The sequence below is a fragment of the Biomphalaria glabrata genome, chromosome 6, assembly GCF_947242115.1.
Source record: "Biomphalaria glabrata chromosome 6, xgBioGlab47.1, whole genome shotgun sequence".
In the NCBI taxonomy this organism is placed as follows: Eukaryota; Metazoa; Mollusca; class Gastropoda; family Planorbidae; genus Biomphalaria; species Biomphalaria glabrata.
In genome coordinates this window covers 10,128,088-10,151,593 of record NC_074716.1, presented here as the reverse complement: position 1 = coordinate 10,151,593, position 23,506 = coordinate 10,128,088, and the positions used below count along the sequence as shown (strand labels likewise).

The 23,506-nt window shown below is 34.4% G+C and overlaps 1 protein-coding gene across 5 annotated transcripts in view; it reads right to left on the bottom strand.

Annotated features, from left to right (window-relative positions):
• Positions 1-23,506, bottom strand: part of LOC106068867 (uncharacterized) — a 122,051-nt gene that overhangs the window by 28,005 nt on the left and 70,540 nt on the right. For all 5 annotated transcript variants that reach the window (XM_056031608.1, XM_056031609.1, XM_056031607.1 and 2 more), the window contains 2 exons: positions 19,256-19,307; positions 13,229-13,363 (listed from right to left, as the gene is read on the bottom strand). In XM_056031608.1, the coding sequence (XP_055887583.1) occupies positions 13,229-13,363; positions 19,256-19,307 (187 nt within the window). The remainder of the gene's footprint in view (positions 1-13,228; positions 13,364-19,255; positions 19,308-23,506) is intronic.

Below are 23,506 nucleotides of genomic sequence, written 5' to 3'. Positions count from 1 at the left end.
TATGCGTCTACTATGGTGCGTCGCTAAATAACTAAAATAACTAACCTATATAAATAAGGTGTCTAACAGATTCCTCCCCCCCTTGAAAAAAAAATATGTCAATATTTTTCCACTACTGTCAAGTCTTACAAGGGCATTTTCAATTTAAGGGGAAGACCACAAACATAAAATCTTGACATCTTCATCTTGACATCTTCATCTTGACAGTTCCTCATATTCACGTCAATGTTCATAACAGTTCATAACATTCCAAAATCATCTTCATTAGTACACAGTTCATCATGGAGGAAAATGTGGCATCATATGGGCACGTCACACGTCACAAATGTTCTTCACTGGCAGTAATCTGATAAAATACAATATTTCAAAAAACAATTATAAACTTTATTTACACATTCAATAAATTTTTTTTCTTACCACCCTTTTATACGCTTTTGTCCATTTTTCTTTTATACTCACCCTTTTCCATAGAACTAACTTTCGTCAATGATATATGAAATGATTCACATAAAAAAAAATATCCATACTTACTTTTAAATGCTTAACATCAAATTTACTTATCTCCCTTTTCCATAACATATAAATGGTGTCAATATATTAATATATATTACATACTCAATATAATCATAGTTTATTTACAAAATTGTTTCACTTCAATGTCATTCTAGACAATAGATCAGCTACAATATTCACAGATCCACTAATAGCTTTCACTTCAAATTTATATTCCTGTAGTGCTAAGAACCATCTATAAACACGACTGTTTTTCATGCTCTTTTGCTGTATATACTGAATAGGTTTATGATCAGTTAATAATATGAATTTCCTTCCTATTAAATAGCTCTCTAGCTTAGTAATTACCCATATTACAGCTAAGGCTTCTCTTTCAATGACACTATATTTTTTCTCTGCCTCTGATAATTTTCTGCTTACATATAATATAGGATGTAAGTTATCATAGTTCTGCATTAAACAACCACCAATAGCATTACCAGATGCATCAGTTGTGACATAAAATATTTTGTCTTTATCAGGTAGTCTTAATATTAGTTCATGACTAAAAACATCTTTAATTCTGTCAATAGCTTTCACACATTCCTCATTACAAACTACTTTTTGAGGTTTTCCTTTTTTAAGTAAGTCATTTAGTGGATTCACTATTTCTGCTAAGTTTTTTATAAACTTTCTGTAATAATTTACTATTCCCAATATGCTTTTAATTTGTCTTTTTGTTGTAGGTATTTCAATATTAAGTACTTTCTTTATGTTATCTTCAATAGGGCTAATCATGTTGTTATTTATTTTATGTCCTAAGAAAATTATTTCCTCCAATCCTATTTCTACTTTTTCTGCTTGAATTGTAAGTCCACTTTCTTTTATTATTTTGAATACTTCTTTTACATCTACCAAATGTTCCTCCCAACTATTATTAAAAATACATATGTCATCCAAATAGCAAATAACATTTTCTTTGTTTCCAATTATCATGTTCATCATTCTATTAAATGTGGCAGGTGCATTTACTAATCCAAAACTCATATAATTCCATTGAAAAATACCATATGGTGTTACAAATGCTGTGTAAGGTTTTGCATTTTCTGTTAAAGGTATTTGCCAATAACCTTTAGTTAAATCCAATTTAGTAAAAAATTTTGCTCCATTTAATTTATGTAAAATATCCTCTATATTTGGCATTGGATATGGGTCAAATTCTGTGATGTTGTTAATTTTCCTATAATCAATACATAACCGTATATCTCCATTCTTCTTTTTGGCTATCACAATTGGTGAAGCATAAGGAGATGTTGATGGCTCAATTATACCTGATTCTAGTAAATTGTCTATTTCTTTCTTTACTTTGTCTTGTAAATGTAACGGTATTCTATATGGCTTAAGCTTGATAGGTTTTGTGTCTGTTACTTTAATGTCATGTTTAATAATATTTGTTTTTCCTGGTATGCTGGAAAAAATTTCTTTGTATTCCTGTATTATTTTAGTTATGTCTTTTGACTTTTCCTTAGTTAGATTATTAAGATTAATCTTTTGCCAAGTTTGATTCTCTTTTGTTTCTATTACAGGTATTTCCTTAATATCATTTTCATTGTGATTTTCATTTGTTATTATCATCAAGCATTCTTCTCTTTCTGAAAATTTATTTTCTATTTCCTCCTGAATGTTTTGTATTAACTCATCTTCTCTATCATGATACAGTTTCAAATTATTTATGTGATATGTTTTAATTTTCCCATTTATTTCAATTTGATAATTCACATCACTAATTTGTTTTATCACTTTAAATGGACCTTTCCATTGTTTACCAATTTTATTTTTCAGGTCATTTATCAATATTAATACATTGTTTCCTACTTCTAGTGTTTTCAATTGTCTTTTCTTATTTAGATTCTCATGAGCACTTTGTTTGTACTTCTTATTGTTGTTATATGCTTGAGTCCATATTTCTTTCAATTCTGTTGTGATTGTTGTTTCACTGTCATTATTTAATTTATTCTCATTGTCTATTAGATTTTCTTTAAAAACATCTAATTCATCTCTGGGTTTTCTTCCATGTATTATTTCATATGGTGAAAATTGTGTTGCTTCATGGATGTTGTTTCTATGAGCAAATAGTACATAGTTAATGTAATGATCCCACTTGTTCTGATTATTCTGAATTATCTTTGTTAGTGATCTTTTTAATGATCCACCATATCGTTCACATAAACCGTTACTCTCCGGGTGGTAAACCGAAGAGTATATGTGTTGTATATTGTATTGTTTAGTCCATTTCTTAAATTGTTCTGACTTAAACTGAGATCCCTGATCACTCAATATAATTTTAGGTATACCATGTCTTGTAATTACTTTTTGAGTTATGGCATTAATGATATTTTCTGCACTTGTATTTGATAATGGGATTGCCTCTGGGTATCTACTAAACATGTCTATTACTGTTAGAATGTATTTGTTATTATTTTCAGTTTGAATTAAAGGACCTATTAAATCAATAGATACTTTCTGAAATGGTGCTGTAGGTTCATCCATTTCTTGAATAGGTGCTTTATTCACTAGACTTTTGTTCGATCTCTTTTGACATATGTCACATGAGTTTATGTATTTGTTGATTGTTGCTTTCATTTTGGGCCAAAATACTTGTTTTGACAAATTCCTATAACATTTCTTTACTCCCCTATGTGCTGCTAAATTATTATCATGTGTCATGATTAAAACATCTTTCCAATATTTCTGTGGTAAGACAAGTTGTTTTATTTTCTTATTATCATTACTTGTTTGTCTAAACAATATTTTATTCTCTATGCAAAATTTCTCCATTGGATTATTATTGTTTTTATCTGATATTCTCGAATAAATTTTCCCAATAATATTGTCATTCATTTGTTCTAATACAAATGTGGGTGTTGTTTCTTTTTCACTTTGAAATATTTGTGTTTCAAGACTATTTTGTGTTTCATTTTCTATCTCTCTTTCCTTAACATCTGTATTTTCTATTTGTATTACATTACTGGTTTCTTTTTCTTTATCATTACTTATTACATTTATTGTATTTTCCTGTTTCTCATCTTTTTTATCCATTGATCTTGTTATTATCATACTTGTTATATTTTGTGTTTCTATGTTTTCATGATTTTGTCTTATGTTTTTGTATTTGTTTTGCCAGTCTTCTAATTCTTTTCTTGAACATTCTTTAACTCCTTTTATGTTTCCTACTAACATATCATATCTCATTTCTGGTATTGCAATGCCATCACAATAACCAGTGAAAAATGGGGTTTCAATGTATACCCTTATAGCTTTAAATTCCCTTACAGTGCCATCTGCTAATTCTACTTTCCTAGTAAACCCTTTATACCAATGAGGTTTGACAAATTTAGTTTTTACTGCCAAGGTGTTACAACCTGAATCCCTGATTAATTCCACCGGAATTCTATCTACAAACCCTGGGTACACTGCAAAATTGTTCCTATTTCCTTCCATGAAATATATCCTATCTGTACCTTTATTTTTGTATTCCCTACTGTAACTCCTATTTCTATAATTTCCCCTGTCATTCCTATCTCTACTCCTATATCTACTGTTATTTTGTTCATTGTATCTATTTCTACTTCCAGACCTACTATTCCCTCTTCTACAGTTAGCTGCTATATGACCTTTTCCTTGACATTTAAAACAGATTATTTCACTATATTTTCTATTTCCACTATTTGATCTGTTTCTATTTCTACTTCTATCAACATTTTCTTTGGTGTATCCTATTAAATCTACTTTGCTCTTATCCCTATCAGAAAATGGTTTATTTGGATAGGCATTTTTATATACTCTCATTATCTCTGTTATTTCATCTATAGTTTTTGGGTTTCTTTCTCTAATAAAAGATTGTAATTGAGGATCACATTTATTTACAAAGTTGTCCACTAAAATAAAATTTTTTAATCCCTCATAAGAGTTATTCACTTTTTCTAATTTTACCCACTTATTGAAAAAATCCTTTTCCATATTAATGGTAGTTTGGGGTTCTATTTCTAATGATGGTATATTGTCAAAATATTTCTTTCTAAAAGTTGTAGCATTATGACCATAGGCATTCAATAACTCTCTTTTTAAAACCTGATAGCTATCATCAATATGATGGTCATGATTTTGGCATATTGTTAGAGCTTGACCATGAACAAAGTCTATCAGTATTTCAGACCATTCTTCTTCAGGCATATTAAATGTAGACATTTTTGCCTCATATCTTTTCAGGAAATCACCAATGTCATCCTTCTGTTCATCAAAACTTTGTATTTTTCTCTTTAGCCATGTTTGTGAATTAGGGTTGTCTCTTTGAGTGGTATAATTATTTGAGTTATTAGTGTTATTTCCTTGTTCAGTTTGGGCTCTGGCTTGTGCTGCATCCAATCTCATCTTCTCCATTTTAGCTTCATGTTCTCGGTCCTCTTTTTGCTTCTCATATTCTTCCTTTCTGATCCTATCTTGTCTCTCTATCTCTTGTCTTTGACGTTCTTCTTGTCTTTCTATCTCTTGTCTTTGACGTTCTTCTTGTCTTTCTATCTCTTGTCTTTGACGTTCCGTTTCTTCCTTCACAACTTGCTGTACATAAGCTGCTAAGTCCTTTCCTTTTAACTCCATGGCCTTTCCATCCTGCATAGCTGTTTCCTTAACCTCCTTAAGGTCCACATATGATGATGTAGCCATTGTGTTTTATATTTTATATATATTTTTACTTGGCCTATATTAGTTATGGCTATACTTTAAACTTATTTTATATTTAAGTTTTTCCACACTTTTATACAAATTTTAAATGATATGTCTCTATCTATAGATTTAGTAAATGTATAAATCTAGTCTGAGTTATTATGGTTATATTCAAATCTGTATATTAGGTCCAGTATTACACACAAATTTAAATCTAGTATATTATAGTATGTATAATATTACCATTTAGATCTATAGTTATCAAGAGCACTATGACTTTTAGATCTAGTATGAATAACTATGATCAATTTCAAAATCTGGTATGACTGAAGTCACAGTGAAGTGTTTAGAGTAAATTCAAAGACTGTCTAGAGTCTAGATCTAGAGTAGATTATGGTTCTATTTAACCATACGAAACAAATATGTGTATACAATGTCAAATATATCTTCAACAAGATATATATATCTAGAATGTACTACCTTCATTCATCTTCAACTTAATAATATTTCAAAGTAGAGTCTAGATAATTAAATTGTACCAAAGAGATGTACAACAATTTGCAGATCTAAATTTAGCCAGACGATAGTGTTTGACTACATAGCCAGTTTCGGCATTATTCTCATGGCAAAATCATAATTGATTTTAACCGCTCAAACTAAAATTATTTTAGTCTGATTCACAATGAAAGAATCCTACCCGCACTTTCTATCATTAAGTGAAAAAAAATACAGATCTAATTAAATTAATAAAAATAAATAATTTAAAATAATATAAACAAATGAAATAATTAAAATGAGACTATCGCTATGGGTTGGGATATGACAATATGGCACACAATGATAACGTCACGAAGTAACCAGGCAACAACGGATATGACGTTTACACAAACAAAACAAATTACAATCCTAAACGTATAATATAGCTTTTCATCTAAATTACGTCTTCTACCCCGACGGGTTTTAAGGCGCACCACCTGATTTTACTCAGGCTAACGTACCAAATTTAGACAAAATCTATTTCTAAGGGCAATCTAAACATATACTAATAAGAAAAATGGCACTTAGCTTTTGATAAGAAAGATCCCTTTGTTCGGACTCCCGAATATGCTAGATCACAACAAATTCCACTGCCTCTCTTCCAGTTCTGACTCTGTTCTCCGGTGCTACCAGTATCCCACGTAATGCCACAGATGTCCTGATATGCCACAGCAAAATGTTCCAGTTTCTTTGACGACTGTTGATGACCGTATGTGTAGTTCCGACGACTTTGTATACACAGTTACTGACGAATAGGTTAACGGTTCTTCTAGCGATGACTTGACTTGTGTAGATGATTACTGACAAATAACAGTCTCTTGACGACAACTTGATCTGGACGACTGACGAATAACGAATTTCTTGACGATGACTTGATCTGGGCTGACGAATAACGGCTTTCTTGACGATGACTTGATCTGGGCTGACGAATAACGACTTTCTTGACGATGACTTGATCTGGGCTGACGAATAACGGTTCTCTAAAATAGTTCACTGCTTCTGCTGCTACTCTGGTAGTACGACGAAGTTTGCTGTTGTACTCTGCTTCATTAGACCAAACTGTCCAATGTAGACTAGGTGAAACCAAGGTCACCTCCAACGACGTTCCGTTACACGATTAACGGTTTTCAACGAAATTAAGTGGATGTAGCTGTTTCCACAACTTCACTGCTAACAAGTCTAGGTATGGTCTAGACCGACGAATACTAGATATATCAATGTTCAGTAATGATAAAGATTACTTCACTAACCTTCCAAAGGTTAAACACAGTGACCGTTATAAACGTGGCAAGCAACCGGTTCAATGAGCAAACTGCTCCACAAGAATCTCTCCAAGGGTAAGACGACAGAGCGATTTCGATTTAGTTAGCTACCAAACTTGTAGTACTCACAATACTTCTGACAGCGGGCAAACTGTCCTTCTCGAAACTGACGAGGTAAAACTTGATACTCAATGTGGCTCCTATGACGAAGAAAAAATATGTCCAACAGGTTCACTAACGATCTCTCACCCGTTATGAACGAACGGTTTCTCTGGTTGTAGGTCGATTCAGCATATGAAGATCAGGCTTTGATAATATACTGGTTAAGTAGACCAGACGTTACGATGATTACTGTCCTGACGAAGGTCACCCTGAGTTAACGGCTCGTTGAACGTGCGATCAAACAGGCGACGACTGTATGTAGATCTAGAACAAAGTCACTCTGCGATACTGCTGTGTTCAGCCGTACTCCGATGAAATCTTATATCTTCGAGTGCACGACCCTCACCTGAGTAAACGTTCTGCTTCGAGGTCCGGTTCGATGTTCGGCTTCATCAAGGGTCCGGCTTCGAGGTTCGGGGTCGCCACTGTGATGTTGCTAGTTCAGGCTGTCTTGAAGTCAACCAATTACTCTGCAATCGTTTGGGTGTAATTGTTCGGGTGTATTACGTGTAGTTGACCAACAACACAAACAAGAACTGGCACATCGATTGTAACAGGTGAAGAGATGTAGTCAACGATGATGAACAAGTTAATATATATTTATTATGATAAAAGGCCACAGTAGAAGTCTCTGTCACTAAACACGTCGTTACCCTGGAATGTTCTAACGCTAACTGATTTTCCGGTCTCTAACCCAACATATCCCAAACGTCACTAGTCCCGTTCAATATGCGTCTACTATGGTGCGTCGCTAAATAACTAAAATAACTAACCTATATAAATAAGGTGTCTAACAATAGACAAACACCAAAATCGCGACAGGGCTAAAGCCACCAAAGTTCCAGCGTCAACAGTCGGGTCTCCAGAATCACCCTAGACCACGACCAGTTAAAGCAGGCGCCAGCACACTGGTAGCGTCTTGTGACAACTAATGCATGACGAGTAGGACGTAATCATCTTCTTTTTTTTTGAAGTAACGTCTGTATTATATAAGATAAGATAAATCATATTATTTGGTATCGAACAAGGGAAAGAAACTGTACCTGGCTGATGTAGAAGTATAAGTTGAATTAGTCCCTTACTAGTTTGTAAAATACAAATATCGCTACTTTAAAATTTGAATTGAACAAAAGATAAATCTTCTATTTTATAAGCATTTCTCTGGCACAGTGGTTAGTGTGTTAAAGTGTTACCTTGATGAGGCTTGAACCCTCGAAATTGAAGTATGGTTTTTAATTTTTTTTATAAATGCATTTATTTATGTGATAAACAAAAAATAATTGGTAAAAATATTTCTAATCGTACAGATTTATTATTGTTTCTGTTTTAGACCTTGTGATCTAGCGATCTATTGAGCAGATGATGTTAAGGGCATCTGTTTCTTTAGCTGACGGTTAACGAGTAGGGTTTCATGTGGCCACCAAAACTACAAACCACCGTATTGGTGGCCTCCTTCAGTCGTAGAGCGAATATGGTTCATCTCAAACATTTTTCATGTGACTGTGGAGCCCTATTTTGGAGAGACACTCCCGTCGACAAATATCGCAGGTTAAAGTGGAGCTGGCCAATTTTTGCATGAGATGCTTTTCTTCCAGAGCTGAGGCCCACGTTTTTCGATGTCCATAGCTTTTTTGGTCACTGTCTCTTTCCATCTAGTGGGGTCTAGGGCTATGTCTTCGCAATAGTCATCAATGTTCACTGATGTAAGGTCCCGTTTTATTAAATCCATGTATCGGAGGTGAGGGTGACCAGCTTTTATTGTGCAAGACGTGAGTTGCCAGTAGAGAATAACTTTAAGGGTGTGATTGTCGTCCATCAGGCGAACATGTCCAAGCCAGCGCAGGCGGCGTAGTCTGAAGACTTTAAAGATGCTGGAAATACCTGTTCACGCTAGGATCTCAGTATTGCACAATCTTATCAGCCTTCCCTGTGCGTTTTTTTATCTCCTATTCTAGAGACAGGTCGTCTTGAATTGTAGATCTAAGATAGAAGAATTCATTGACGGCATCCATATGAGGATGGATATTGGTGCTGTAGCAGGTGGTCCCATAACATTTATTTTTTTCGTTCTAAATGTTAAGCCATACAATTTACAGGCCTGAGAGAAACGGGGCATTAGTTACTAAAGCTCCACTTGTGAGTGTGCCACTATCGCTGCATCGTAAGTGAATAGCATATTGCCCACACAGCAGCTGCCTCAACTTTACCAAATAAGCTCAGGTACCCATTAGAAATTCATGGACTCAAGGGGCGCCCTAAAAAAATCACAAATTTCAAAATCCCTGTCTTTACTGAGATTCGAACCCAAGACTCCAGGTTCGGAAGCCATGTTCATAACCATTAAACCACCGCACCTCCAAATTAATTGATATAAATACTCTTAATAAAAACTTTGCTTTAAAAAATATTGTGTTTATTTTTCTAGTTTTATTATTTAATTGTTAACATTGATCATTCAATATAACTTATTATACAATGTTTATTACAAAGCTTATAGAAACAGTGTCTGTCTTTCTGTCTGGTAAAAAGATTGAACACATTATTTCTCCGACAACTTATCTCGGACCAAGAATAAAATTTGCTCTTAAAAAGGAATTATAGTAAAATCCACCCAGATATTCTTTCTTCCTTCCCTCCACTTCCCAAGTTTCCTAACTGGCCTATATAAGTGGTAGGATCATCATAGAGTATTGAGAAAGCTAAAAGCATAAAATAGCCCTGAATGAAAATAATTTGTAAAAAGTATTTATAACCATATTGTTAGTCTAGATCTATTACACATTTAATTGCATGACTAATACAAATTAACTGAAACGATTAAAATCAATGTTATTATTATTTTTTTTTTCTTATTTAACACATTTTTAAAATGTTATTTGTTACAATTACTTTTTCTTCAACAAAAATAATAAAGTAGTTTAAATTATGACCGAAATGATTTTCAAGAATTTTATCTATGTCAGGTCAGACTGGCATTGTTCTACAACTGAATATGTCACATGGGATCTAGTATTATTGTTCTTTTACTTAAAATGTGCAATTGACTTAGTACATTTGTTCTTCAACTGAAAATGTCTGACCTATTGGTATTGATCTCTAACTGAAAATGTGAACGGGATATAATAGTATTGTTCATGAACTGAAAATGTCCGCGGTAGCTAGCACTAATGTTCTCCCACTATGAGGACAGAGGAGTTGTGCCTTTTTTTTGTTTTCTCGGCTGATACTGTAACTTGTTAGAGTTCAAACTATTATTCGTAAAATATCACATAAAACAAAAAAAGTTTTGCGTTTCGGGGGGAGGTTGCAGCAGAGTGGGGAGCTAAAAAGGTTGAGAACCGCTAATTTAAGGCCTTGCATCTAAATGTTCATCACCAAAACGGCCATCGTCAAAACAGCGCCCCTAAAGTGTTGTATATCGTTCGAGGTATGGCTAGTTAGCATTTTGCATTTGTTGTTATGGTACGATATGGGTAATCAGGATTTGTGTTAGTTGTTAGTTTCATATTGGTAGTCAGGGTTTAATATTGTTTTTTTTTGGATTAGAAATGGGTTGTTAGGGTAGTTTGGATTTGGTATGGGTAGTTAGTGTTTGTATTGCTAGTTAGGGATGGGTAGGTGTAGTTCTAACTGAATCAAATGTTGATAAAAGCTGGGAATGCTTCAAAGAAGCAATCTATAGCACAGCAATAAACATACTCGGTCCTATGGAGAGAAAGCACCAGGACTGGTTTGATGAAAACAGTACTGAGATCAGAAAACTATTAGACGAAAAGCACAAGCTCCACAAATTGTATCTGAACAACCCAAACTCCCAGTCCACAAAAGATGCATTCACTAACATCCGCAAAAATGTGCAAAAACAGCGACGCCAAATGCAAGATACCTGGCTTAGCAAGAAAGTGGAAACAATACAGGAATTTGCTGACAAGCACGATATGAAGAACTTCTACCATGCCATAAACTAAATCTATGAACCCACAAAGTCAGGCTCATCCCCTCTATTAAATGCTGATGGGACAATCCTATTGACAGATAAGGAAGAAATTCTAAAACGCTGGGCAGAGCACTTCGAAAAGGTTTTCAATACACCTTCCATCATAAATAAAGCGGCCATACACAGGCTACAGCAAGTACCAATAAATGAAAAAATGGATAACCCCCCTACACTAAAGGAAACCGATCTTGCCATCCACCAGCTCGCATGCGGAAAAGCCCCAGGAGCTGACTCCATTCCCGCAGAGATCTACAAAAAAGGTGGATTAGCCCTGATTGAAAGACTTCATAAGCTCTTCTTAATTATGTGAGAAAAAGAGTCAATACCACAACATTTTAAAGATGCCACAATTGTTCATTTATACAAGCGAAAAAGAAAACCGCCAGATCTGCGACAACCACAGAGGAATATCTCTTCTCTCTATTGCTGGGAAAATCCTTGCACGCATCCTACTAAATCGGCTCATGCAACACATAGAATATGGTCTACTACCAGAAAGCAAGTGCGGCTTCAGAAAAGAACGTGGAACCATTGACATGATCTTTGAAGCAAGGCAGCTCCAGGAAAAATACCAAGAACAAAATGCTGACCTGTTCTCAATATATGTCGACTTAACAAAGGCATTCGACACTGTTAGCAGAGAAGGACTCTGGAAGATCATGTCAAAGTACGGCTGTCCACAAACCTTCATAACCATGGTGAGACTATTTCATGATGGCATGAAGGCTCGTGTCCAAGAAAGTGGAGAACCATCAGAGCCCTTCGAAGTATCAAACGGGGTAAAACAAGGCTGTGTCCTAGCACCTACACTGTTCAGTATCATGTTCTCCGCTATGCTGACAGATGCATTCACAAATAGAGAAAACAACGGGATAAATATATCATACAGATTTGATGGTGGCCTATTCAACCCAAGGCGGCTTAAAGCAAAAACAAAAACAAACGCAGCAGTAATCAGAGACTTGCTATTTGCTGACGACTGTGCCCTAAATGCCTGCTCTGAAAACGATCTGCAGAGCATCGTCAGTGACTTCTCAAGAGCATGCTCAGAATTTGGCCTTACCATCAATACGAACAAGACTGAAGTCTTATATCTACCTGCTCCTGGGAAAGCCTACTCGGATCCAAGCATTACTATAAATGGACAGGATATAAACGCAGTGGACAAATTCACATATCTTGGCAGCACACTCTCCAGAAATGGAAAATCGATAGTGAAATCGACCTGCGTATCTCCAAGGCCAGTGCATCCTACGACAGACTGTCTACAAATGTCTGAAACAGACGTGCTATCACCACAAACACCAAGCTAGGGGTCTATAGAGCCGCCATCCTCCCTACATTGCTCTATGCCTCAGAAACATGGACAGTGTACAGTAAACATGCAAAGAAACTAAACCACTTCCACATGACATGTCTGAGAAAAATATTAAATGTAAAATGGCAAGACAAAATACCAGATACAGAAGTCCTTCGAAGAGCGTGTCTGCAAAGCATCCACACATTCCTGATGCAGTCCCAGCTGCGATGGGCAGGTCACGTCTACAGAATGGAAGACCACCGCATCCCTAAACGACTCTTGTATGGCCAACTAAGCGAAGGAAAGCGCTCGCAAGGTGGTCAAAGAATGCGCTTCAGGGACACCCTCAAAGCTTCTATGAAGGCATTCAACATAGACCCAGGCACCTGGGAGACAGAGGCACATGACAGAGCATCATGGCGTCGCGCTGTGAAAACTGGCGCACAGATTGCTGAGGAAAAAAGAACAATGCTGGCAGAAGAAAAACGCCAGAAAAGAAAAGCAAGGCCTACGGCACTAGCTCCAGCTGGAATAACCTGCCCAGTGTGCGGCCGAACATTCTGGGCTCACATAGGTCTCACCAGCCACATGAGGAGGCATAGAACCCCCGTGCAAAGCCCTCAGCCCCTTGGATGACAAAGTGGTCATCATCGAACCACGATGGACGAACTATAAGGGTAGTTGTGGTTAGTTAATTATAGTTATTATTGTTACACAGGAGTTGACATTAGAAGTCGTTAAGAAGTTTGTATTTACCTCTAATGGGTCTAGACATATTGTTACAGGTGCCACAGCAGAGGTCATAGTGTTTACTATGGTAACAGTTGCCTACAAATGTACTGATCAATGATTTGCAGTGATCTTCATGTACGTCTCCGAATAAGCAAGTCTCTTGAATTTTAGGAAAACAAACAACAAACTATTATTAGATTTAGTTTTGTAAGTCATTCATGTACATCGTAAAATATTTATAGACCTAGTCAACTCACAATTATGTGATATAGGAGTATTATTAGTGATGTTTGATTTACATATTCTTTGGTAATGGAACATTATGGGACATACGTTTAGTTCAAAAGTGACATTTGAAACAAGTATTAGTACCGAGTCATAAAGAAACAATATCTAATAGCAAGAAAGCTGTAAGTGTTTAGAACTGTAACGAAATGTCCTATATGTGGCTCTATTTTCAGTGTCTATATATTACATCAGTATTTTATTGTTAAAAGTGGTTAGTCAATTATTTTTAGTGTCTTCTATAGTAGAAATATATTAATCATTTCAAGCAGTCTATGCGAATATTTATTTATTTAGTAAATAGGAAAAATATTATTCAGACTTAACTAATCAACTAAGATTTGTCTCTAATTCGATCTTCGTTACTGTCAAACATATATAAATCAATCAATCATGCAATCAATCAATAATATATATATATGTATGTATGTGTGTTTGATATGTGTGTATGGTTTGTGTGTGTGTGTGTAGTTATGTAAATCGTAATAGAATAGTACCACATGTAGGGTGACAAATAGAATTTTACTAGGTTTTATTTTAGACGTTTTGTATTATTGTTTGACAAATGTCGAGTTACATTTAATTTTTAAAAAAATATTTTCTTATCTTATCTTATATAATACAGACGTTACTTCAAAAAAGAAGATGATTACGTCCTACGCGTCATGCATTTAGTCATGCATATTAACCAATGACTTAAATTCTGCCAAGTCACTGGTTTTCCTGGCTAGCTCAGGCAACCCATTCCAAGCTCTAATAGCACTAGGGAAGAAGGAGTATTTGTACAAATTTGTCCTAGCATATGGGACGAGGAATGTGCCTTTATCTTTGTGTCTTTCAGAGTATTTTATTAAATTTTGTTTTTGTATTTGAAGATTATGTTTCAGTGTTTTATGTATTATTGCTACTTTACTTTTGAGCCTTCTGTCCTGAAGGCTTTCTAAATTTAGTGATTTTACTAAAGGTGTTACTCTAGTCAAATGTGAATATTCGTTTGTTATGAATCGCACTGCTCTATTTTGTGTCTGTTCTAGTTTCTTAATGTTTTCTTGAGTTGAGGGGTCCCAAACAGAGGATGCATATTCTATTATTGGCCTAACCAAGGTTAAATAACATTTTAGTTTTATGTTCTTATTTGATTTATAGAAATTTCTTTTAATAAATCCTAATGCTTTGTTTGATTTTTTTGTAGTTTCATCAATATGTGGATTCCATGACAGTTTTTCATTTATTATAACACCTAGGTATTTTGCGTTTTTAGTCTGTGTTACTGGTTTGCCATGAATAAGATAAGTGGAATTAATTTGTTTTAGTTTTTTTGTTACTCTTAACAACTGACATTTTTCTGGGTGGAAAGACATGCTCCAATTTGATTCCCATTTCTGTAATTCATCTAATTCTCTTTGTAAAATATATGTGTCTTGTGTTGTTTTTATTGTTCTATATATTATGCAATCGTCTGCAAATAATCTGACTTTTGTTCCTGAAGTAATGCAATTTGGTAAATCATTTATGTAAATTAAAAATAGTAGTAGACCCAAGACTGTTCCTTGAGGTACACCTGAGTTTACTGTTATCGGTGTTGATTTAGAGCCATTTATTATTACAGTTTGTTCTCTCCCTATCAGAAAGTCTTTAATCCACTGATGCAGTGGACCATTAATGCCGAAATATTTAAATTTTTAAAGCAAACTATGATGGTGAACTTTGTCAAAAGCCTTAGAAAAATCTAGTAAGATAGCATCTATTTGTTCACTATTATCTAAAACTTTTGAAAAATCATCAATTAGTCCTATTAGTTGTGTTTCACATGATCTATATTTCCTAAAGCCATGTTGGTATGGTGTGAGGACATTATGTTTGTCTAAGTGGTTTATGATGTTGCTACATATTATGTGTTCTAGGATTTTACATGTGATGCTGGTAAGTGATACTGGTCTGTAGTTTCCTGGGTCAGATTTTTCTTCTTTTTTAAATAGGGGGGTGACATTAGCTTCTTTCCAGTCCTTTGGTACTCTGCCCTGGTTAAGTGAAGCCTGAAAGAGTATTTTGAAAACTGGGGCTAGCTCATTACTTAGTTCTTTGAGTAATCTAGCTGGAATACCATCAGGTCCAGAAGCTTTATTTGGTTTGGTGTTGGCTAATAGTTTTTGAACTCCATTTTCTTGTACTACTATATCTTCTATGTTGTCTACTTGGTTCAAATTCAGTAATATGTCTTTGTCTCCTGGGGCTGAGAATGCTGATGCAAAGTATTTGTTTAGAATGTTTGCTTTAGTTTCATTATCATTATGTATTATGTTATGTTCATCTTTTAATGGCGCTACGCCTGTTGTTTCCATTTTCTTAGACTTAATGTATGACCATAGGTTTTTGTTGTTGTCTTTAGATATTACATTGTTTATGTATTCACTCTGCAGCTGTCTGCTTACTTTTTGGGTTGAGTGTTTAATTTTTATATACTTTTTGTAAACTCTTTCTGCATTAGTTTCTTTAAATTTTCTATATAGGTTTTCCTTCTGTTTACAAAGCTTCTTTAGTCTATTATTAAACCAGCATTTATTTATTTTGTTTGATGTGTATTTAGTTGGTATTTGATTTTCTATAATGCTTTTAAGATGGTTTTTAATGAAATTCCAGAGGTCATCGACTGGTTGGTTAATGTCTTTTTCTAATAAGAATGTTTGTTGAAAGTTTAATGCAGCTTGGTGTAGTTGTGTTAGGTTACATTTATTCCAGAGTAAGATTTTTCTTTTGGGTTTTATATTGGCTACTGCTTTTATCTGACTGTGTATTTTTATGATCTCATGGTCTGATAGACCAGGGATAATATCATAATCAACTACTAATCCAGGTCTGTTGGTTAAGAAGAGATCTAATGTGTTGTTTAATCTAGTTGGCTTTTTAATGATTTGATCTAAACTTAGGTTGTGTAAAGTTTCTATGAAAAGCTCATTTATGTCCTTAAGGTTTTGGTGTTTATCTATGGTTAGTGTTTTCCAATTTATATCAGGTAGGTTGAAATCACCCATAATCCAAAAAACTGCATTTTTTTTGTCTCTTTAAGTGTCGTAATCTGATTACATAGTTCCTGCTTGTATTCTAAACTAGAATTTGGTGGTCTGTAAAAGCTGCCTATTATTAGGGATGTTGAGGTGGTATTAATTTTACAAAATGTTGATTCTATATTTTTTGAGTTAGGTAAGGTAATTTCTTCTGCTATAAGAGTGTTTTTTATTGCTAAAAGAACTCCTCCATGATTATCAGCCCTATCTTTTCTAATAATTTCATAATTACTATTGAAAATTTCTGCATTATAAATTTCAGGATGTAGCCAAGTTTCTGTGCCTGCAATTATGTCTGGTTTCTCACATTCTAATAAAATTTCTAAGTCTGCTGTTTTGTTCCTAATGCTTTGAAAATTTATTATTAAGGTTTTAAGGTATTTTGGTGTTACTTCTTTAGTAGGTTTGTTTAGTGAGGCTGTTGTATTAATTTTAGTAGATTTAGGTTTAACAGGAGTGGATCTGGCTAGTGGTTGGTGAGTTTGATTTGGGATGGTGTTTAAATTAATAACTTTAGTAATTAATACTTTTTGCTCTAAATGTTGACAAATTTTATTTTTATTTTGTACTTATGCAATAATAGAACATAGAAAATCATAGACCTTATGATGTAACAAATGATTTAGATTGAAACATCCTTAGTATTTCAGCATACTATTTTTTATTTGACGAAGGTTGAGTTTGGTTCAATTGCAGTATGAGGGATACAAAAAAATGGACTTACATAATTTGAGTGGTTATTGAATGATTTAAGAGTACTGGTCTGTATACTTATATACCAAATATTTAAATTGTATCTTAGCACGGGCATAAACTAGTATATTTAAATTTAAATAAACAATTATACATACACACTTTTTAGCTCTTAAGTAAATGTATATGTTTTGTATTGTATTTTGTTTTTCTGTGTATGGTAATTTCTGTAGCACGGACTTTAATACTATTTAGAACGACCCACTTTTTATCGCCCCCTCCCCCGCAACAAACACATGCATTGGAAGCTCTAATCGTGTTATCACTTAAACGATCCCCCCCACCATCTCCCACAGCCCGACCGTAAAATGATATATGCGTACAAAGTTGGACTTTTCTTAAGCTTCATATCAATATCAAAATATTTAATACTCATTATTTCTAAACATCATCATCAAACTCCATTTGAGTGAGGGCTTGAGAGGCTTAAATCCTCTCTTCAAAAGCCCTGAACAGAAACCCTGCCGTCTTGCGTAGTGCGTACACGTCACCATACAGGTCGAGAATATTTGGTTTCCCAGATCTGTCAAGGCGGAGATCAGCAAGTCTGGGGCAGTCGAACAGAATATGAGGCACGGTTTCCTCTTATTTTTTTCAATTTTGGCAATTTCAATGCACTTTATTAATGGAGCTTAGCGACTGCTAGAAATTTGTAACCTCTCTTGGCTAATCTCTTAAAATCAGGTTTCTTTTAGATTTTATTTCGAAAATGGAAGCTTTATCGTCAAAATTATCCGTTGGGGGGATTTAAACTAATAAATCTCTGGAGTTTTTTTTTTAATAAATTCGAAACTACCTTAGCTACGCTCATAGATTTTGGTGACCGTAGTTTGATTTATAATAATATTGATGAGAGGGGTTTTCAACATAGAAACTATCTGTAGGGGGATTTCAAACACAAAACCATTTGGAGGGGTTTTAAACTTAAAGCCCGCTGGAGAAAAGGGGGGGGGGCTTAAACTCACCCCCCCCCTTGGCTACGCTCATAGAGCTTTGAGTGTATAATTTGCATTTTTTTATATTGAAGAGTTATTTTTTAGCTTCAAACCCCGTGGGAGGGGTTTAAACCTAGACCCCCCTTAAGTTACGCTCATATAATTTTGAGTGTGCAATTTGCTTTTCTATATTAAAGAGGTAGTTATTAGTTTCAAACCCCGCTGGAGGGGGTTTTAAAGTCAAATCATCTTAAGGTATTTTAAATTTAAAGCCCTCTGGAGGAGGGGTTTTAAACTCAAAACCCCTTTTGGCTAAGCTCATAAAATTTTAGTGTGTAATTTTGTTTATTTTTTTTTTTATATTGAAGAAAAATTTCTTAGTTTAAAACCCCGCTATAGAAGGGGGCTTAAAATCAAAACCCCTTTTGGCTACGCTCATAAAATATTGAGCGTAATTTGCTTTTTTTATAATAAAAAATTATTTTTTTAGTTTCAAACCCCGCTCATAGAATCTGGTGACTGATGTATGCTTTAGTCTTATATTAAAGAGGGGGTTTTATTGGAAAAAATGCAGAGGAGGTTTTAAAATTAAAATCTTACTTAGCTATGTTCTTGGAATTTGGGGATTGTCGTCATTTATTTTATGTTTGTTATATAGAACCTCAAATCTCCCCGGTGGGGGGGGGGTTAACTCAAAACCTTATTGGTTTAGCTGGGACAAGTGATATTTTAATATAAAAATCTCATCAAAATAAACACAATCAAAGCAAAAAATCAGTCACTAAATTCCGACCCTTTCCCCTGGCTACGCCCCTGTCTAGTAAGATCAGTTTTGTATTTTAGTAAGACTGTGTGTATGTGCAAAGACAAAAATTTCACACCCCACTTTAAATTAATCTTGACCTCGCCGATGTGCCTAATTTCTCCTAGCTCTTTGGTGAACGCATCAAAACAATTCGAATGTCGGTATTTAGGTCTAGGAAATAGAATATATAAGAATTTAAACTACACACCATCAACTTGTGGAGCGTATGGGTCGCTGACACATTTTCCATACATACAGATCTGAAACATACATAAGTAGTTTTAAAAGTCAAATAACATTATAATGTAAAACATACTATAGATTTGGGACGAAGTGGTTATTTTATTTCAAGTTTTAAATATAAAATACTACATTTAACTTTAGGTAAGATGAATGGGTCCGCCCATGGGTCCACATAGCTAGCAGAAGCTTGTTTTTGAGTATTGAATATCTGAAGTAATATTCTATCACGACTATCTTAAAAAATAACTAAGTAAGATTTTAATTTTAAAACCTCCTGTCATGTATCAGTTTTAGAATCCCTGTAATATTTGGTGACTAGTAGTCACTGAACTATTCCGTACTAACACCACGAGATTTTTCTCCTGGTTGGGGACTGACCACGAGGTGGACAACTCAGTTGACCATGAACCTTGGTAGATAGAGGAGCGTTATTATCTCCTTAGGTATATTATATGAGCATTGAGTAATTATTATGTAGTATGCTGTTCTTTTCATTGGATTACATTTTGTGATGGCTTAAGTTGCCAATATCTTTTGTGAATTATTGTGTGAATAAACTTTATGTCTGCTACCAGTGTGTTTATCAATAATTCTAAATTTTGTCGTTGGAGACTTTAGTATGCTAGTGTTATTACGCACTTGCAAATCTAGTGCGTGTAAGAAAGTATTTTGTTAAGAAGAACATTATAGTAGTACCAGAAGAGGTACCTACAATACACACGACAATCGCGTCATCACGCCTGCAACAAGAACCAGGCCATGACACCTCCTCTGCATTTTTTTCCAATAAAACCCCCTCTTTAATATAAGACTAAAGCATACATCAGTCACCAGATTCTATGAGCGGGGTTTAAAACTAAAAAAATACCTCTTCAAAATACTCTTTCAGGCATAGCTTAAACAGAGCAGAGTACCAAAGAACTGGAAAGAAGCTAATGTCCCCCCCCCCCCTAATTTAAAAAAGGAGAAAAATCTGATATAGGAAACTATAGACCAGTATCACTTGCCAGCATCACATGTAAAATCCTAGAACACATAATATGTAGCAACATCATAAACCACTTAGACAAACATAATGTCCTCACCCCATACCAACATGGCTTTAGGATATATAGATCATGTGAAACACAACTAATAGGACTAATTGATGATTTTTCAAAAGGTTTAGATAATAGTGGACAAAAAGATGCTATCTTACTAGATTTTTCCAATGCTTTTGACAATGTTTACCATCATAGTTTGATTAAAACATTAAAATATTTCGGCATTAATGGTCCACTGCATCAGTGGATTAAAGAGTTTCTGATAGGGAGAGAACAAACTGTAATAATAAATGGCTCTAAATCAACACTAATAACAGTAAACTTAGGTGTACCTCAAGGAACAGTCTTAGGTCCACTACTATTTTTAATTTACATAAACGATTTACAAAATTGCATTAGTTCAGGAACAAAAGTAAGATTATTCGCAGACGATTGTATAATATATAGAACAATAAAAACAACACAAGATACACAATTTTACAAAGAGAATTAGATGAATTACAGAAATGGGAATCAAATTGGAGCATGTCTTTCCACCCAGAAAAATGTCAGTTGTTAAAAGTAACAAAAAAACTAAAACAAATTAATTCCACTTATCTTATTCATGGCAAACCAGTAACACAGACTAAAAACACAAAATACCTATGTATTATAATAAATGAAAAACTGTCATGGAATCCACATATTGATGAAACTATAAAAAAATCAAACAAAGCATTAGGATTTATTTAAAGAAATTTCTATAAATCATATAAGAAAATAAAACTAAAATGTTATGTAACCTTGGTTAGGCCAATAATAGAATATGCATCCTCCGTTAGGGACCCCTCAACGCAAGATAACATTAAGAAACTGGAACACACACAAAGTAGAGCAGTGAGATTCATAACAAACGAATATTCACACTTAACCAGAGTAACACCTTTAGTAAAATCACTAAATTTAGAAAGCCTTTATGACAGAAGATTCAAAAGTAAAGTAGCAACTATACATAGAACACTGAACCATAATCTTAAAATACAGCTGTTCTCAACCTTTTAAGCTCGGAGACTCCCTTTTACAATATACCACTCTGCCGCGACCCCCCCCCCCCCTATAGACACACACAGCATATGAGAATAGACAAAAACAATCCTTATTTTTGATGGTCTTAGGCAACCCCTGCCAAATGGTCAATCGACCCCCAAGGGGGTCGCGATCCAAAGGTTTAGAACCCCTGTTCAAATACAAAAACAAAATTTAATAAAATACTCTGAAAGACACAAAGATAAAGGCACATTCCTCATTCCATATGCTAGGACAAATTTGTACAAATACTCCTTCTTCCCTAGTGCTATTAGAGCATGGAATGGGTTGACTGAGCTAGCAAGGAAAACCAGTGACTTGGCAGAATTTAAGTCATTGGTTAATATGCATGACTAAATGCATGACGCGTAGGACGTAATCATCTTCTTTTTTGAAGTGACGTCTGTATTATATAAGATTAGATAAGATAAAATGTTTATAAAACGGTTATCATAATTCGGATGTTTTAATCAGAATTGAAGATAATCCTCATACTAGTCCAAATCTGTCGCAGGACGATGGAGGATGGCAGCGGATAATATTTTTGTTTTACATGTTTCAGATGTTCCTTGAGTGTTTAAGATAATTTACTTGCTAGTTAAAATCTTTCGCAGAACGACAAGGGATGGGAGCGGGCAGGGTTTTAACCCTGGACCATCAATAAGTCCAAACGACAATCCAGCGCGCATACAACACGACCAGGCTGCTATCAAGGATAAGGTATGGACCAGGGACAATCGAGATTACCCAACAACTATAACGCTTGTTACAGTTTATTACAACAATAGCTTAACCTTACTAACTTTATTTTAATGGAAGCACTACATGTTAAGCTGCTTCCTAGCAGAAGTTAATTGATTTGAAGGTGTAAAAAACTGGCTAAAGTTTGGCTACCCAGAGGGGTGCACGTGAATGGTCAGCTATCAATTCCTGATAAGCCTAGGATAGTCTACTACAACTGTACCTAAGTCAGCAGTGGAAGCAATACTTGTTCAGTTGCTACTTAGATTTTAATTTATCTGTGGCTTGAATTAGGCTACTTAGAATCCAGGTGGGTTTAAGTGCACCCCCTTTCACCCCCTTCTGGCGCCCATGGCTCTGACGTACATTCTTTCATTAGACAAGACCGACATTTTTTACATCTCTCTATTCCTAGGTCTAATTCAGCTCTAATATAATAGAACTTCTCTTCGCAAAGATAGTTTCATACTCGAACACTTGAACATACTAATTATACTCCATTCATTTCATATTTTAATCAAATTAATTTTAAAATTTGTTTTTCTAAAGAATTTTTTATACATTCGTTCGCTATAGCTGCGAAGCCGTGTTTACATACATTTTAATAGTTCCATTCATTAGTCGCTTAATCTAACACCCGTTTCATTTATTCCTTCATTAGGGTTAGAGAAGATAGAAAGGTCACGCATGCGTAGAGCGAAGGCTCCACTCAAGCGTAGAACGAAATTTAATCAAGCCAATATTTAACTCTAGATCTGTCTCTAAATCTTGATCTAATTTAAATATGATTATATATATACTTTAACACATCAACATACAAAATAAAAGTCCAGTCATATCATATTTTAATCAGATATATTTAGGCTTACAAGCAAATATTTTTATTTGAAAAAAAATGATTTAGGTCGATTAGCCATTTTGATAGATCCATTCATACTATTTTTACATTTAAGCATTCGTTTTACTTAAAACATTATTATTTCCTTTAATCGTTACCAAAACATTCTTAGTGACTATATCGACAGTAATACGCAAATTAAGACCCGCGGGCTTCGAATATATATATAATTTTATATATATATATATATATAATACATACATACATATATATATATATATAAATTTAATATATATATTATAAGATATGTGTAGTGACCTAATAAAATACTACATGAAGACATGTCTTGATGCTAGACTTTATTGAACAAGAATAACAGTTAACAATAACACAGTACACATACACACACAGGCTGACCTGGACATCATGACATTTTGACACACTAGAACAGATAAGTTCACAAAGCACAAGAAACATAAATACACAACAATATGCATTAAAAATGTTAAACTAGGAACGCTACACTTAA